This window comes from Varanus komodoensis, unplaced genomic scaffold, assembly GCF_004798865.1.
Source record: "Varanus komodoensis strain SLA01 unplaced genomic scaffold, ASM479886v1 scaffold40, whole genome shotgun sequence".
NCBI classification, from domain to species: domain Eukaryota; kingdom Metazoa; phylum Chordata; class Lepidosauria; order Squamata; family Varanidae; genus Varanus; species Varanus komodoensis.
In genome coordinates this window covers 9082028-9097102 of record NW_025335942.1, presented here as the reverse complement: position 1 = coordinate 9097102, position 15075 = coordinate 9082028, and the positions used below count along the sequence as shown (strand labels likewise).

Sequence of the window (15075 nt, the reverse complement as noted above, 5' to 3'; positions counted from 1 at the left end):
GCGGGCCGGCGCGAGGACGGGGCGCGACCCCCCGCCTCGCCTCGCCTCGCCTCGGGCGACCTCGGGGGCCTCGCCGCCCCCGCGCTTCTCGCGCTGCGGAGCGGGCGGCTGGCCGTCCGGTGCAGCCTCTGCCTGGCTGAGAGCCGGCTGGGTTCCTGGCCCAAGCCCTGCCCTGCGGGGTTGGCGTTTGCATTCTGCGTTACACTGGATGGCGCCCGGCGGACCCTTTGGGCTGCGGTGCGGCTTTGAAGAGATCAAGGCACAGCTCCCTTCCAGTCCTGGCTGCAGCAAAAGCCAGAGCAGCCTCCCAGCCACAGCCCCGCGTTCGGTTGCAAACCAGCGGGGCTGGGGTGGCTGGGGTGCACATCCACCCTTTTAGATGTGTCAAGACCTCAGGGGGGGAAATCGCACGCCCCCTTTTGTCCTGAGCTTTAGAGTACTGGAGGCAAGCCCCCGTGCCCCTTTCAGGGCATGCAGGTACGTCCTGTTTTTGGGTTTGATGTGCCCATCCAGAAGGAACAATGCCCGGCACCTCCCAGCTCTGCCCGCCGGCGGACTTGTCACTGCCATCCGCTCCAGCACCTCTGCGGAAACCCAGTGGGCGTCCTGCCCCAGCGCCTTCCACCAGGTGCTGCTGCCTTCACCTGCACAAGAGTCTCCTGCTGGGTTTGGAGTGCCTAAGGGAGACACGTGCCCAGCAAAGGCCACCATGAAGCCAAGGGTGACTGGAAGAAAAGCAGTTAAAAAAGGAGGATTTCTGGCTGGGCAGCAGAACTTTGCTTCCACAGAGCATGTGCCAGAGCCAAGAAGAGAATGAGCTGCCAGTGTATTATGTCAAGGAGAAGTTGTTTAAAACGGTATCCGGGAACTTTTCATTAAAATCAATAGCAGTCTTGGTGAAATGAGACAGCAATGTGTCCACCCCAAAATAACAGCTAGCAAAGAGACCCTCAAGTTGGGTGTGGGTTTTGTTTTTTTTTGGGGGGGTGGTCGAAAAATAGACTGGTCTTTGCAAATTCCCAACAAGGACACTGTTGTCCTACCAAGGACGCCTGCGCTGGAAATACAGGATAAGTATTTCAAGTGGCTCATTACTACATCTGTGCACCTCACACTCACAACTTCCTGGCTTACAGATGCCTCTTTCCACAGAAATAGACCTCTTAAAGAAACATACAAGCATCGCCACAGTTCCCCTTCTCTTAACAAAAACAGATACAGCAGAGCAATAATCACACTACATTCCTACACGACCGTTACATAACATAATCTTGGTCCGATATTACTTGGTTTTCTCTTCCCAGTAGCTATGGGTGGAGATGAAGCGTCTTGGGAGGAGGGGGGGCAGGAAATGTATCTTGCACTGCTGACTGAAGATCTGAATTAGCCTCACGATGCTGAGTGGAACGGACAAAAAAGGTCCCTCTAACTCGGTGTCGATTTTATTCCTCCTTGGATAGGCTAGTATCAGCTGGGAAGCCTTCCGTGTACACCAGCAGACAATTGTACAATCAGCACAAGGTCCGTCCTTCTCTAAACTCCGATGAGGCAAGGTAAATTTACATTCCCTTCTGCAGAATTCCAGGTCGCCTCACCCCAACAAAAGAACCACATTTAAGCCTATTTCTCATGTTTGATTCACACTCGCACATCAGAGTCCAACACAGCAGAGCGTGTCTTCAAAAGTCCAGCAAACATTTAACTTGGTGTGCTTCTTTCTCCCGTGTAGTAATTCTGCTGCTGCTCTTATTATGACATACCATGTCACTCTGTGTATGTGCAGGAAGTCAGTGGTAAAAGGAACCCGTGTCTTCCCTTCCAGTTTAGCTGTCTGCAAACTCTTTCAGACTTCAGTTAAACTGTTCAGTTTCTCCGTTTGCTTGTGGATAATACACAGACAGCCTTCTAGGTATGAGATTTCGTTCCACAAGGTTTTGAAGCTTCAGGGAAGTAAACTGGGCACCATTATGAGAAATTAACTAATTCAGGTCTCTTTTTCTACTAAAAACTCTTGACAGAAACTTAATCACAGCAGCAGAAGCGGCTTGTGATGTAGAGTATTCCTGGCCACGTACTAAAATTATCTATTAACGCTAAAGCGTGACGAGAACCAATGGGCCCACAAGGTCGATTGCACACTTCTCCCACGCTGAAGGTGCAATCAGTGTGTAACAGTGCTGAATGCTCATTTTGCTGTCTTGTCATGTAATTCAGTTAGTGTGAGCTTTAACAGCGGCTTTCACTTGCGATTCCACAGGTCCTGGCACCGTTGTTGAGTTCACACAATTCTTTTGTCATATCATGAGCAAGATGCATGAATGCAGGCCACAGTTCTTTGGAACAAGAAAATTGACAGGTATGTCGTAAAATGCAACCGTTCTGTCCAGAGAGTTCGTCACACGTCATCATCTTGCCATTACTAAGGCACTTTCTCATCCAAAATTGTCAGAGGTTTGATGAACTAGACACGCAGCTTGACCTTTCTCCGGAGTCGCTGCAGCAGAGGCTCTCGCCAGAGGCCTCACACCTTCGGCCTCCTCTTCCGGCAAAGCACGTGCCTGGTGCTGGCAACAGGGAGCGAGAGCACCGGCTGCCACATTTTGGTTCCAGGCGTGCTCCGTGTCACCAGTGAAAGAAAGCATCTGCGCTGACCATCCGGCAGTCATCCTTTCGTGTCCACGACGGACGTGCTGGCCCACACGTAGTTTAAATGGGCAGCCCCACAAGTGAGCTCTCCAACTTTCTGTCGGCCAAATGGAAGTGTTTCCGTCGACCAAGTACTTCTTCTCAGCCTGACTGCCGTTGATGCAAATGCAAGTCTCTTCAGTCTTGTCCTTATAAAGCCGAGTCAACACAGGTCCCGAGCCATGTGCAGACGCACCACCGATGGAATCTCAGGCAACGCTGGGCCACGGTGGCCCACAGCCGATCAAGGCCGGCTTGTGCCGCAGCTGCCCGCGCCGGGCTTGCCTTTCCACACAGCCACCCTCCGTGGTCCAGCAACTGAAGCGTAATTTGGAGTAGCCTTTGCATGCTCAAGCCGCTACGCCAGCAGCTACTGAGAGGCAACTTTTGAGCAAAGAGGGTGCAGCGACCAGGAAGGCTTCTCCTAAAATACAGCACTCCAAGGTGGAGATTTCAGACTCGGAATCGGACTCAAAATCAGCCAAGCAGCCAGACATGCACATGGTGGGCATGTCATGAGCGGAGCCGGCTAGAACCAGGGTCAGACTAGATGGCCCGGGCGGCCCCTTCTGACTTGCTCTGGTTCTGCTTCCAAGCAGCCACCTCTCGTTTGCGGGAGGCACTGCAGAACAGGGAGGGGGCGTGCATGAGCCCAGCAGCTCAGCATCAAGGCAAACAAGTGCAGCGCTTAAGGAATGTCCGGCTTTCCTGCTGCCCAGCCCAAACCTCCCCGAGGGTGCAGACAGGTCCTTCTGGAGGAGGGGGATTCTGTTCTGAATCAGCTCCAGGCATGAGCGAGAGCCCCCGAGCTTAACTCGAGGGAAGCCTCTTGCTGTCAACTTACGTATCGCTTCCTTGGTATCACGAGGCCGGTCCTGGCGTCCTCATAATGCGGACTAGTCAGACGCCTCCCCATGAACTGTTGGGAAGAGAACAGGAGGGGAGAACAGTGCGGGAGAGGGCTCCCGGCTTTCGACACAGAGGCAGGTGTGCGAAAAGAAAAGACAGAAGACAACAGAAGACCAAAGTACCACTTGGTCTTTTACTATTTTAACAAGTACATAAAATATGCACATAAAGACAGGTTCAGCTGCTGTTCTGTCATCCTAGTGGCAAAAAAGTCCTCACACCTCTGTCAAGCATCTCCAGCACGAGCAAAGGGAGGCCCATGCTGCATCCGTGCCCACGAAGCTGACCGGAAAGGGGAGCCTGTGGTTGTGTGTGTTCTGGCCTGGACTCTACTCTAAGTTAAGGTTCAGTTTTCCATCTCCTCCTCTCGGCTGCGACCCCAGGACCTTTGCTGGAAAAGATGGGACAGCGCACAAGGGGAAGCAGGCGGGAAATTCTGCTCTGACAGGCAGGATTCCCCACATAGAGTATTCACAGATGAAAGAAGTTCCAAAATAGAGACCATCTGATCCTGGCCTGGGGATCAAGCTTCGCCCCACAATCAGGACGGTGCTTCTTCAGGAGCCCCTTGCTCCTCCACTGGAGAATAGAGGCCTGAGCAGGACTGCTCCATCAGCCTACAACTCCCATCAGCCCCAGCCAGCACAGCCAATGCTGAGGAACAATGGGAGCTGTAGGTCACGGCAGCACGAGGGCTGCCAGCTGCCCACCCCAGCCTCGGGGTGCTTGGGGGCACATACGTCAGCATAAGCGAACATTCCCAGCAGTCTGACCCTCAAAATATGCACACACATTGCCCAGGAAGAAATCTAGATCCTGAACAAGCCCAGTCCAAAGTTGGCCTCTCCACTGCATCTCAAGAGAGAGCAGCCAGTGTTGTCCAGTTTTCCATTTCGTCCAAGTTATTGCAACAGAGGGATGGTCAACGGGCTGAAATATGGCAAATAAATAATCCTGTCGTGGCAGCTTGCGGTGGATTTCAGGTCGGGTTCTTCAGCAGAATGAGAATTTCGATCAAAACAAGCCAGAGGAAAGGTTCGACGCGAAGTTCTAGTGCTCTCTTCAAGCGTGGCAGGGAGGGAGCGGGTCCCTGCGTAGCGAAACCTGGAACTGGCTCCTCTGCAGCAAAACCGGCTGGTGTGGATCTGCACTGGCGCCGTGTCCACGGCCAGCGGCTCAGCCATGGGGAGCGGAGGGGCGAGGGGAGCACTGGACGGAGCCCAGCCGAGCCTCTCCGCTGCCCCTCGCCCCACAGCAGCTGCCAGAACGGCTTCGAGCGGCCGGCGGAGGTGCAGCCGCTGGCTCCTGGCAAAAGCCGTGTCCCCGGGCCAGCCCGGTCCAGACAGGGAACTCCACGCGGTCCACGCCGGCGGGATTCGGGCCTCAGATCTCCACGTCGCTTTCTTTATCGTTATCATGGTCGCCATCGTAGAACTCGTTGGAGGCCTCTGGCCTGCAAGACAGGAGGGTCAGCGAGGGCGGGGAGTGGGGAGGGAACAGGGCGACTGTACGCAGGCTGAGGACTGCCCCCAAGACCCTGGAAAAGCAGCACCCTGGACAGAGAGCCAAAGCCCAGCCGGCCAGCGACAATCTGGGGGACACGCCCCACGCACCTCCAGTCTCCAGCCCGGCTCCCATCACCTCTCATCTCAGACTGGCCCGGGCAAGGATGGGGTCAGAGGCCCTTGGCAGCAGGGGCTGTTCCCAGGGTGGCCACGGTCCCTCGTTAGGCGGGCACTGCCTCCAGGGTGCACAGCCAGGGTCTGCCGGCCCTGAGAAGAGCAGCCGAGCAGACACATGGGGGAGGCCAAGGTGCCGCGTGGCCCCCGAGGGCGGGGAGGCAATGCAGCGGCCCGCACAAGGCTGGTTCTGCACCCCTGCTCTGCGTGCCTGTGCCCAAAAGGGGCGGCGTCACCTGGCGGGCGAGCAAGGAGACGTGCCTGCTATAGTTCTCCTCGGAGCCTCTCTCTTCGGGGTCAGGCTCGTCCGTGCGATCATAGCTGAGCAGGTCAGACGGGACGTCATGGATTTGGACACTGGGTGCATGGTTCAGCATCTTCAGATTTTCAAAGATGGTCTGCCGGATTTGGTCTAAGTACTGATTGAGAGAGGAAACACGACAGCAGAGGACAGTTGCAAAGGCCGGCCAGCACACAGCCGCCGGCCCCCCCAAGCCCCGGCGAGGCGGAGGCGTGCTCCCCCGCGGGCAGGCGAGTGGAAGCCACCCGGAGGCACCAACGGGGAACTGCTCCCGGCCAGGAGAGCAGCAGAGCGAGCGGGAGCGGGCGGGCGGGCGGCTTACCTGCCTCGAGTTCTGGTTCTCAATCCGGGTGCTGACGTCGGGGTGGAGCGTAAAGTCTGGCGCAAAGTATTCAAAGTATTCTGCACAGAGACGGAAAAGAGCGTGGGTGGGGTGCACGGCGACTGGGGAGCTTTCCCTGAAAATGAGGAAACTCGCTCATTCCAAGGCACGCAGATGCTCACACGGCAAATGGGCTGAACAGGAAGAAGCCTCACTGCGTGTGGGGGCAGCCTGTTTTCTGGGACAGCACGTGGCTCTTCCCACTGCCTGTGCACACAGAACGCACAGCCCGACCTGCCATGCGACTCGGCAACGGGGAGACTCGAGCCGGCCGAGGGCCCGTGCACAGCCGGTTCCTTCCTGGTTAGGTGGCATGAAGCCTGCCTGAAAAAGACCTGCCCTCCCCTGGAAGGTGCAGGTTCCCACGTGGGGCGCGCACAGAGCCAGCTCTGTGGCCGCACACCCCGCCGGCCACACTGACGTGACGCACCTCTCCGTACACCAGCCGCAGCCCTAGGGGGAGAGGCAGCCTGGCCCCGGGGCCCTCCCGCCAGGATCCGCGCAGCATCCTCCGGGTGGGACTGCCTCCAGAGACGGTGGGGAAACCGCCATTAGCACAGGGGAAAGCCTTGGGGACTGGCCGTCGCAAAGAAATCAAGCTGGTGCTCTGCCCGTGGTGCTGGCTGCGGGTCAGCTTGCCCACTGCAAATGCTGCTCCCAACCCACCAGGCCCTCACCAGCTTAGAAACCATCCACCCCTCACTCAGCCACCTCCTCATTTTGAGACTGACGGTCTCAGCCTCAGCCCTCAGCTACAGGCTGCGGGGCCCCAAGAATGGGCCTAATTTTCATTTTTTCTTGTTCCGCTTCTTCCCTCATCCTCTGCCTCTTGTACCGTCCAATGGAAAGTTCTGCGGAACGCAAAAGCACGAACAATCTTTCATGGAGTGGTGGTTGGCCCTACTAAAGGTCATCTCCCGACTCTCTGAGGTGGGAAAGCATCTCATCACACACATATCTGTTAATGGTGGAGATGTCAATAAAAGATAATAAAGATAATACGTTTCAAAACCAGAGGGAAAGAGAGACCAGTCACCCAGTGACATCACAGGTGCAAAAGAAAATATTCTTAAAAGGCCTGACACGATCTCCGTGCGTTATAGAAAACGCCTATGAAATACTAGATTGATATTATGCCCTAAGTTTATGGCAACTGTAACGTTAGGAAAGTTAATTTAACGGACAGTCAGTGGGAATGCTCTGAAATTATTTTGGGGAAACGGACCTATGTGCAGTCACAACAATCACATGTGTTTCTGTATCATGTGGCCTTTTTAACAACTCCACTTGGTTACATACATGAACAAACAGACCATATATGCTAAGGCAGAGATCAGAATCTACTGCTTGCTGCTAGGATTTTGGTTGCACAACATCTGGAAGGGTACAAAGATTGCCAGCTTAAAAGAGTGTGTCAGTTCAAGAGTCAGTAAACAGCCTTTCCCATTAATGACTTTTCTTGACTTTGGATGAGCTAAACACAACTTGGACATTTACAGACATTTTTCCTTGTTGAACACCGATCGAGAGAATTGTCTAGTTGTTTTGGCTTTTCGTCTCGTAGCACACTCGGTGACAATTCTAGATCGTATCTGACTAGGAGCGTTTGCTAATTTAATGCTTGGTGATGTTTATGTATGAGACATGCAAATGAAAGAGCGAGCGAGAGAGAGGCTAAGCACGGGTGCGGGTGCATGTTCACACGGGCGTTCTGGCTTACCGCTATAAGGCAGCTCCTCGCTGATCGCCTCGTCGACCAGCAACGAGGTTTCGTAAGTCCTGCAAGGAGGGAGAGGCCGACCGCTTCAGTCCAGAGGGCGCATGCGTCCTCGTGGCGCGCGCACTCGTGCCACTGATTACCAGCACGGGGAGCCCGCCAAGAGGAGGCCGCCAGAACACCCTCGAAGACTCACCAGCAGCGGGCCACGTTGCGCACCGTGTAGCCGCCCCCTCCCAGCACCAGCAGGGGGATGCTGAAGCTCTTGACGTATTCCACGCACTCCCTAGGATCCAAAGGCAGAAAACTCAGAGCCGGCTGGCCGCCGTGCATCGTGTGCGGGGCTAAGGAGGGTGCGCGAGGGCCCGGGAAGGGCAAGCCACCGCCCTTCTCTTGGCTGCTCAAACGGTCTGAAAGATTTACAGACGGCCCATCTCACCAGAGGGGAGCATCCACAAGCAAGAAGCCCTCCTGAGCCGTCGGCAATGTTTCTCGCAGGCTAGGAGGCCGAGGAAAACAGGGATAGTGCAAAGACCGAGCTGAGGTCTTCCAGGCCACAAGGGCAGAAAGGAGACGGGTTCTGGACCTGCACTCATCCTGACCCACTTGACTGTTCGCTACCAGCTTCCAAGATGATGCCAACTGGAGGCAAGCAAAGAGCCTTCGCAACTCACAGCAGGCACAGACCTGAGCTAACCTGAACTTGTACCTAAGGGATTAATCCCGCTTTTCTCACAAAAGGCTAGCTAAGCACACCAAGATGGGGCAGGCCTGACCGGAAGCAGGTATCAGCAGCGTATCACAAACATGCTAGCAAGGGATGTACAACAAGCCCTGGAAAAGGTTGTTTGCCTGTCGGGCCCAAATCAACGAACTTTGACCTGACGGATGTCCCTGCTCAGAAACGCATCTTGCCGTGCCAGGACCAGAGTCCAGAGGCCAGTTTCAGCCTGGAACTAAGGGACAAGAATGATGAAATCCTGGAGGCAGAGGATAGGCTCACGGACACCGTTCTGGATTTTATTTTGGGGCAGCTGCAGAGGCACTGACTTCCAACAGCTGTATAAACCTCTTTCCCTCTCTCACTCCCACTCCAAAGCAGCTATTTAATCTGAGCCATTTAAACCACATTTGGTGGGAATGGTCTCTAATTAGTTTCGAAAAAAGGTCCTCCGTACCCACTCACATCTCTCTTATTTCTTATATATCGCTTTCCCAAAATCAGCTCCACAGCATGGAAAAAACAGAGGTGCCTGAACCATGCTTGGGTTTGTGAGCAGCAGGGCTGATGGCAGCTTTGGAAAGGCAATCCAGAACGGGAAGCAGTGCAGCGGGGCCAGCCTTCCCTCCTCCCATGCCAGAGCTCCACCGCCACTTTAAAAGGAAAAAGCTGGAAAATCCAGTCGTGCCCATTTCCACCCCCATTTCGTGTAAGCTCGCAGGATACTTACCCGTGTCCTCTTATGCTGAGGTTAAAGCAGCCCAGACGATCGCAGCCTAGAGAGTCCGCACCACACTTCATGGGGGGGGGGGAGGAGAAACGAACTGAGCAGAAAGCAGCGAAACGGAGGCCCCGCTCCTGCAAGCCAGAGCTGTGCCACACGTGCCAAACACGGCAGAATTTCAGCAGTCCTCCCGCCCTGGTCAGCTGGCACGGCAGCACCCCCACCTTCTCCCCAGCACTTCCCCCAGGTGACCACAAAACCGCCTAGGTGCCCAATGCACTTACCTGCAGCACTATGCAGGTGGGCTGGTAGAATTCTACCACCTGGTTGATGACAGGCTGGAAGAGGTGCTGGTAACCTGCGAGAGAGGGGACAGAGGCTGCGGTCACAGCTCCTCTGCTGCAGCCCGGCCCGGCCCGGCCCGAGGGTCCCTGCCACTCACTCTGGTCGTCGATGCCATCACGCAAGGGGACGTTCAAGCAGTAATAGCGGCCGCTCTCTGCCCCCACTTCATACATGTCTCCTGGAAGGGCAACGTACAGAATTCAACACCTGACTTTTAGAATAAAGTCTCATTAAAAGGCCGGTCTTGCCTGCAGCCTTGAGGAATTCTGCCCCTCTTTTTAACTACACGCCAGAAGACAGCCGCTGCGACATGCCTATCCAAAGCCAGAGTCCTTTACTGGTACTCCAGACCGAATTGTGAAGGACTGCGGCAGATTCTCTACCTGTGCCGGGGAAGAAGTAGTTTCCGTATTTGTGAAAAGACACCGTCATGACACGGTCCGTCAAGTAAAAGGCCTCCTGAACCCCGTCGCCATGGTGAATGTCGATATCGATGTAAAGCACCCGCGGGTGGTACCTGCCGGAGAGCAGACACAGAACGCGCGGTTGGACGAGGACCAAGAGCGCGACCCCAGAGTCAGAGCAGGAGCAGCGGCGGTGGCCAGGTGCGTGGGGGGCAAAGAGGCCCGGGGGGAAACGGAGGCGGGCAGTCAGACCCGTTTCACGTGCTCCGTGAAGCTGCCCTGCAGCGGAGAAAGAGCCTGGAAGGACGTTTCTTCCCATTATGAGACCAAGAGCCGAGCATGGCCGTCATGGAGAGGGAGTCCCCCAAGGGGGGCGTGGAACTATGAGAAACCACTTGGTACAAGAGACGCAGCCGAGGGTGCCACTCCGCTCCCCTTCCAGCGTCCTTCCCACACCACCACACGGGCACTGGCACGGACTCCTTACTTGAGAAGCTCCAAGATGCCGATCACAATGTCGTTGACATAACAAAACCCAGACGCCTAGAGCAAAGCACACACAGGCGCGCGCATTAGGCAGCATCAGTGGAAAGCGGCGGCACCTTCCCAACCTGCAAGGACGTGGGAGGCAGGCTTGCCACATTACCTCAAACTTCTTGGCATGGTGCAGACCTCCGGCCCAGTTTATGGCAATATCACAAATCTAAAAACAAAGGGCTCACATTAACACCTGGAAAAGCGTCTCCGAAATGGCAGTGCCTGCCAAATGATGCTTAATCCCTGGACCCAAAACCCCAACTCAATCTCCACCACCTCCCTTTCCACAAAACATAAGGGAGACTTTATACAGTGCTATTGCAGTTTCCAAGCATTTCACATGCGCTATCATTACAAACCTCACAAGACTCTTCTGCTCTCGGGCAAATTATTCCCTCCCTCATGTCCCCATACTGGAGCTGGGAGACTGAGAAATTGCGGCTTCCCGAAGGACACCTGGTAAATCATGGGAAGAGCTGAGCTTGGAGCTGGGAGACTTCCTCCGCATTCCAGTGCTCGGCACCCATACCTCGCTTGTTCTCGTGAAATTCCACCAAAGCTAAAAATCATCAATCCTATTTAGCTACACAGCTAAACATGGGATAACCGCTCTCAGAACAACCTGGCTGACAGCAGCCCAAAGGTGTATTCCAAGAGGGTAAGCACGGCATCTCTGTTTTACCTTATTATTCAGCTGCGTTGCTCCTTGCAACGAGGCCCCAGTGTATCGAGAACAAAATTCAAACAGCCCCGGGAACACTGGGCTGAGAAAGAGAGAGAGAATGCACACGCACACACGTACACAACTATGCAGAATTCCGGACAACCAGGTCACTGACTGTTTTGGTTGCTTCTATCCGACAAGCTAACTAGGCATGACAATACTTTTGCTGGGTTACCCATAGCCAGAGGAGCAGAGTATGAGGCTTCAGATCAGTCCCAGCAGGGTTCCACTGAGCTGAGAAAGTGCAACCCGCAAGTTTCTTGGGAACGTTTAATACGCAACCAGGCCGCTGGAGCCCTCAGGCGTCTGAGCGCAGCCCTCCGAGGCCTCAGCAGTGCGGGGCGGCCTGCCTCACGCACCCAGCACAGCCAGGCAGCAGCGTGCGGTGCTTACCAGTCGTCCCCCACGTTGAAAGCGTTGAGGCTCTTCGTGAATCCCTGCATGTTGTTGGGACTCACCCTCTGGAGGAAGTCGATATAGTCTTCCGAGTGAAAGCGGCACATATCGTGTTGGGATGCCTGGTACGGCTTAAATACCTGCGGGAGAAAGCGATGCTGTTCCGAGCCGAACTCGATGAGCAGCAGCAGCAGGCAGAGGCACCCATCTCGACGTTCCGGTTCACGCGCTCCAGCAGAAGGCCGGCTTTGCCTGGCACAGCAAAAGCAAGTGCCTTGCAGCGCCTGAAGGGCTAGAACAGAGCCAGGCAGAGCCCACTCTTCCCCTCGGTATACACCTGAATTGCGGCCGATGAAGCGGGCTGGGAGACGGCTAGAGCGTAGGTGGAGGAGATCACGGGATGAATCTGACTGAACACACTTAAGAGCCCATTATTGAGCCTATGCTGTGGCGGTGAGGGCGGCGAAAAAGAAATTCTCCGTTTCCATTGCCTCCTCAAAATGCCGTCCGGCGGAGCTTTTTCAAGTGGTACAAGGCCTGATCGGCCCTGGCCCTGGCCCTGGCCCTAAGAAAGATCTGGTTCCACCCTCGAAGGCCCGCTGTGACGACTTTGCCAAGCATTTCAGGGAGAAAATCGCTCAGATTCGTCAGGAGCTAGACTCTACTAGTGATTCAGAGGCTTCTGGGGAGATACCAATGTCACCGTCTGGTCCAAAATTAATGGATGAATTTCAGTTACTGCGGCCTGATGATGTGGACAAGGTGCTTGGACGAGTACGTCCCACCACTTGCCTATTGGAAACTTGCCCGTCTTGGTTAATAAATAATTCCAAGCACGGGATTGGGATCTGAATCTTGGAAGTGGTTAACGCTTCTCTGAGGGAGGGTCGGATACCTGCCCCTGTAAAGGAGGCGGTAGTCCGACTGGTCCTGAAGAAAGCGTCACTGGATCCAGAGATGGCCACTAATTATAGACCAGTGGCCAACATCCCGTTTCTGGGCAAGGTGTTGGAGCGGGTGGTGACGGGACAACTCCAAGCACTCTTGGATGAAACTGATTATCTGGACCCATTTCAGTCCGGCTTCAGACCTGGATACGGTACTGAATCTGCCTTGGTCGCCCTGTACGATGACCTGTGCAGGGAGAAGGACAGGGGGAGTGCGTCCCTGTTGGTTCTTCTGGACCTCTCAGCGGCTTTTGATACCATCGACCATGGTATCCTTCTGGATAGGCTAGCGGGATTGGGGGTCGGAGGAACTGCTTTGCAGTGGTTCCGCTCCTATCTCAATGGCCGATTCCAGAAGGTGGTGCTGGGGGACTATGGCTCTGCACCATGGCAGCTATGCCATGGAGTATCGCAGGGATCCATTTTGTCCCCTTTGCTGTTTAACGTCTACATGAAACCGCTGGGAGAGGTCATCAGGAGGTGTGGGCTGCGGAACCATCAGTACGCTGATGATACCCAGCTCTACCTCTCATTTTCCACCAATCCAGGTGCGGCAGTGGCTGTGCTGAACCGGTGCCTGGCCGAGGTAATGGGCTGGATGAGGGCCAATAAACTGAAGCTCAATCCAGACAAGACGGAGGTCCTGTTGGTTGGCAGATCGGGCTTCAGGGAGGGTGAATTGAACCTAGTCCTGAATGGGATTGCACTCCCTCTTAGGGACAAGGTTCGCAGCTTGGGAGTGCTCCTCGACCCAGAGCTTTCACTGGAAGCTCAGGTGACAGCGGTGGCGAGGAGCGCCTTCCTTCAGCTTCGGGTGATCCATCAGCTGCGCCCCTACCTGGAGTACGACTGCCTGGCGACAGTGACCCACGCGTTGGTGACTTCCCGACTTGACTTCTGTAACGCGCTCTACGTGGGGTTACCCTTGAAAACAGTCCGGATACTTCAACTGGTTCAAAATAGAGCTGCCAGGCTGCTGACGGGGACTGGGCGTTATGTTCACATGACTCCAGTCCTCCGTCAGTTTCACTGGCTTCCCATTGAAGTCCGGGCCCAATTCAAGGTGTTGGTGATGACCTATAAACGGCTTGGGTCCTGGTTACCTGAAGGAGCGCTTACATCCACATGTGCCCACCCGCCCCGTGAGATCTGCGGGAGAGGCCCTTCTCCGGGAACCCTCTGTGAAGGAAATTAGGAGGGTGAGTACTCGGAGGAGGGCTTTCTCTGAGGTGGTGCCCAATCTATGGAATGCGCTCCCCAGAGAGGTCCGCCTGGCTCCGTCGTTATTTGTTTTTCGGCACCAGGCGAAGACCTTTTTATTCAAATGTTATTTCAATTGTTAATATTATTTATTCATTTTATTCTTTGGCCAGGGCGACTTAATTTATATTGTTAATTTATATTATTCTATTGAAGTTTATTTATGGTTGTGAGCCGCCCCGAGGCTTCGGTGAATGGGGCAGCATAGAAGTCTCTTAAATAAATAAATAAATAGAATGGCATGGATGTTCATGCGCCAGAGGCCACTGTATTAGGCATGGGGGCTGGACCCACATTCCAACTCTGCCACTGCATCCGGGCCGGCAGCTCAGAGACAGATCTAAGATCTCAGCTACGACATCAAGACTGTGCTGACCTGCACCTCTTTGAACATTGGTCAATGCTATCACACCCCAGCAACGCCCCTTGCATTCTGCGAGGCACAGACAGGCCAAGCTCTGTCCCAAAGAACACATGGACACGAACCTTACCTGCCAATGGGCAACAGCCACAAACCAGACAAACAGGTCAGCCCCTGGGAATGGCACGTGGCTCTCGCCGGAGTTTGACGGGAAACCCACTGGACCGCAATTTGTCAGGCAATTTCATCCCATCACCCATGGCTTCCATCTGGATTGTGCATGTTTAATCCCCCTACGTGGCTCAATTGGCTTATCAACGCCACTGAGCCTATTTTGCTTTTTCATAGTTGCCTCACTGGTTGTTTTTGCATGTCATTTCCAAATCCTAGTTTTTACTCTACTGCTGGTGCACCCATCAGAGCAGTTTATGTTGATTTAGAATTTAATGCAAAACATTAAATGCAATCGAAAAACAAAACAAAACATTCAATCGAAAAGCAAACCGCATTAAAAGGTAAACCGGCAAGGCGGGCCAACGGACACACCAGCCCCGGAGGGAGCATGATTTCGCGTGCACGTCCTGCAGCGAGGGGCGCCCTCGGCTGCCCGCGCAAGGCCCGCGGGGGCTCCCTGCCGGCTCAGGCCCTGCCCGGGGCCGCGGAGACGGAGCGCGGCCGGGGAGGCAGCCGGGCACCGCCGCGGGCCGCGGGCGCGGTCCCTGAGCGCGTGCAGAGTGCGAGCGAGCCCCCCCCCCCCCGCGCCGGTACTCACGATCATCTTCTTGTAGAGCCCGTAGTGCAGCACCAGGCTGTGCGTCAGCGCCAGGCGATGCGGCTTCATGGGGTGCCCCGCGCCTGGCACGGGAACGAGAGGGCGCGGTCAGCGCGCGCGCGCACCGGCCGCGGGGGATGCAGGGGCCGGGCCCGCGGCGGCGGCGGCGGCGGCGGCGGCTGCGCGCAAGGCTCCCCGGAGGTGGCCGCGC

General features: G+C 55.2%; 1 protein-coding gene across 2 annotated transcripts in view; it reads right to left on the bottom strand.

Annotated features, from left to right (window-relative positions):
• Window positions 1-3705: 3705 nt before the first annotated feature.
• Window positions 3706-15075, bottom strand: part of HDAC3 (histone deacetylase 3) — an 11656-nt gene continuing 286 nt past the window's right edge. The window contains exons 2-15 of one of the 2 annotated variants that reach the window (XM_044442917.1): window positions 14865-14947; window positions 11522-11664; window positions 11087-11168; window positions 10514-10570; window positions 10355-10410; window positions 9847-9980; window positions 9561-9641; window positions 9403-9476; window positions 9125-9189; window positions 7870-7959; window positions 7677-7735; window positions 5897-5976; window positions 5535-5692; window positions 3706-5047 (exon numbers count right to left, since the gene is read on the bottom strand). In XM_044442917.1, the coding sequence (XP_044298852.1) occupies window positions 4978-5047; window positions 5535-5692; window positions 5897-5976; window positions 7677-7735; window positions 7870-7959; window positions 9125-9189; window positions 9403-9476; window positions 9561-9641; window positions 9847-9980; window positions 10355-10410; window positions 10514-10570; window positions 11087-11168; window positions 11522-11664; window positions 14865-14947 (1232 nt within the window). In that variant the 3' untranslated portion in view covers window positions 3706-4977. The remainder of the gene's footprint in view (window positions 5048-5534; window positions 5693-5896; window positions 5977-7676; window positions 7736-7869; window positions 7960-9124; window positions 9190-9402; window positions 9477-9560; window positions 9642-9846; window positions 9981-10354; window positions 10411-10513; window positions 10571-11086; window positions 11169-11521; window positions 11665-14864; window positions 14948-15075) is intronic. The other variant, XM_044442918.1, reaches the window with a different exon arrangement.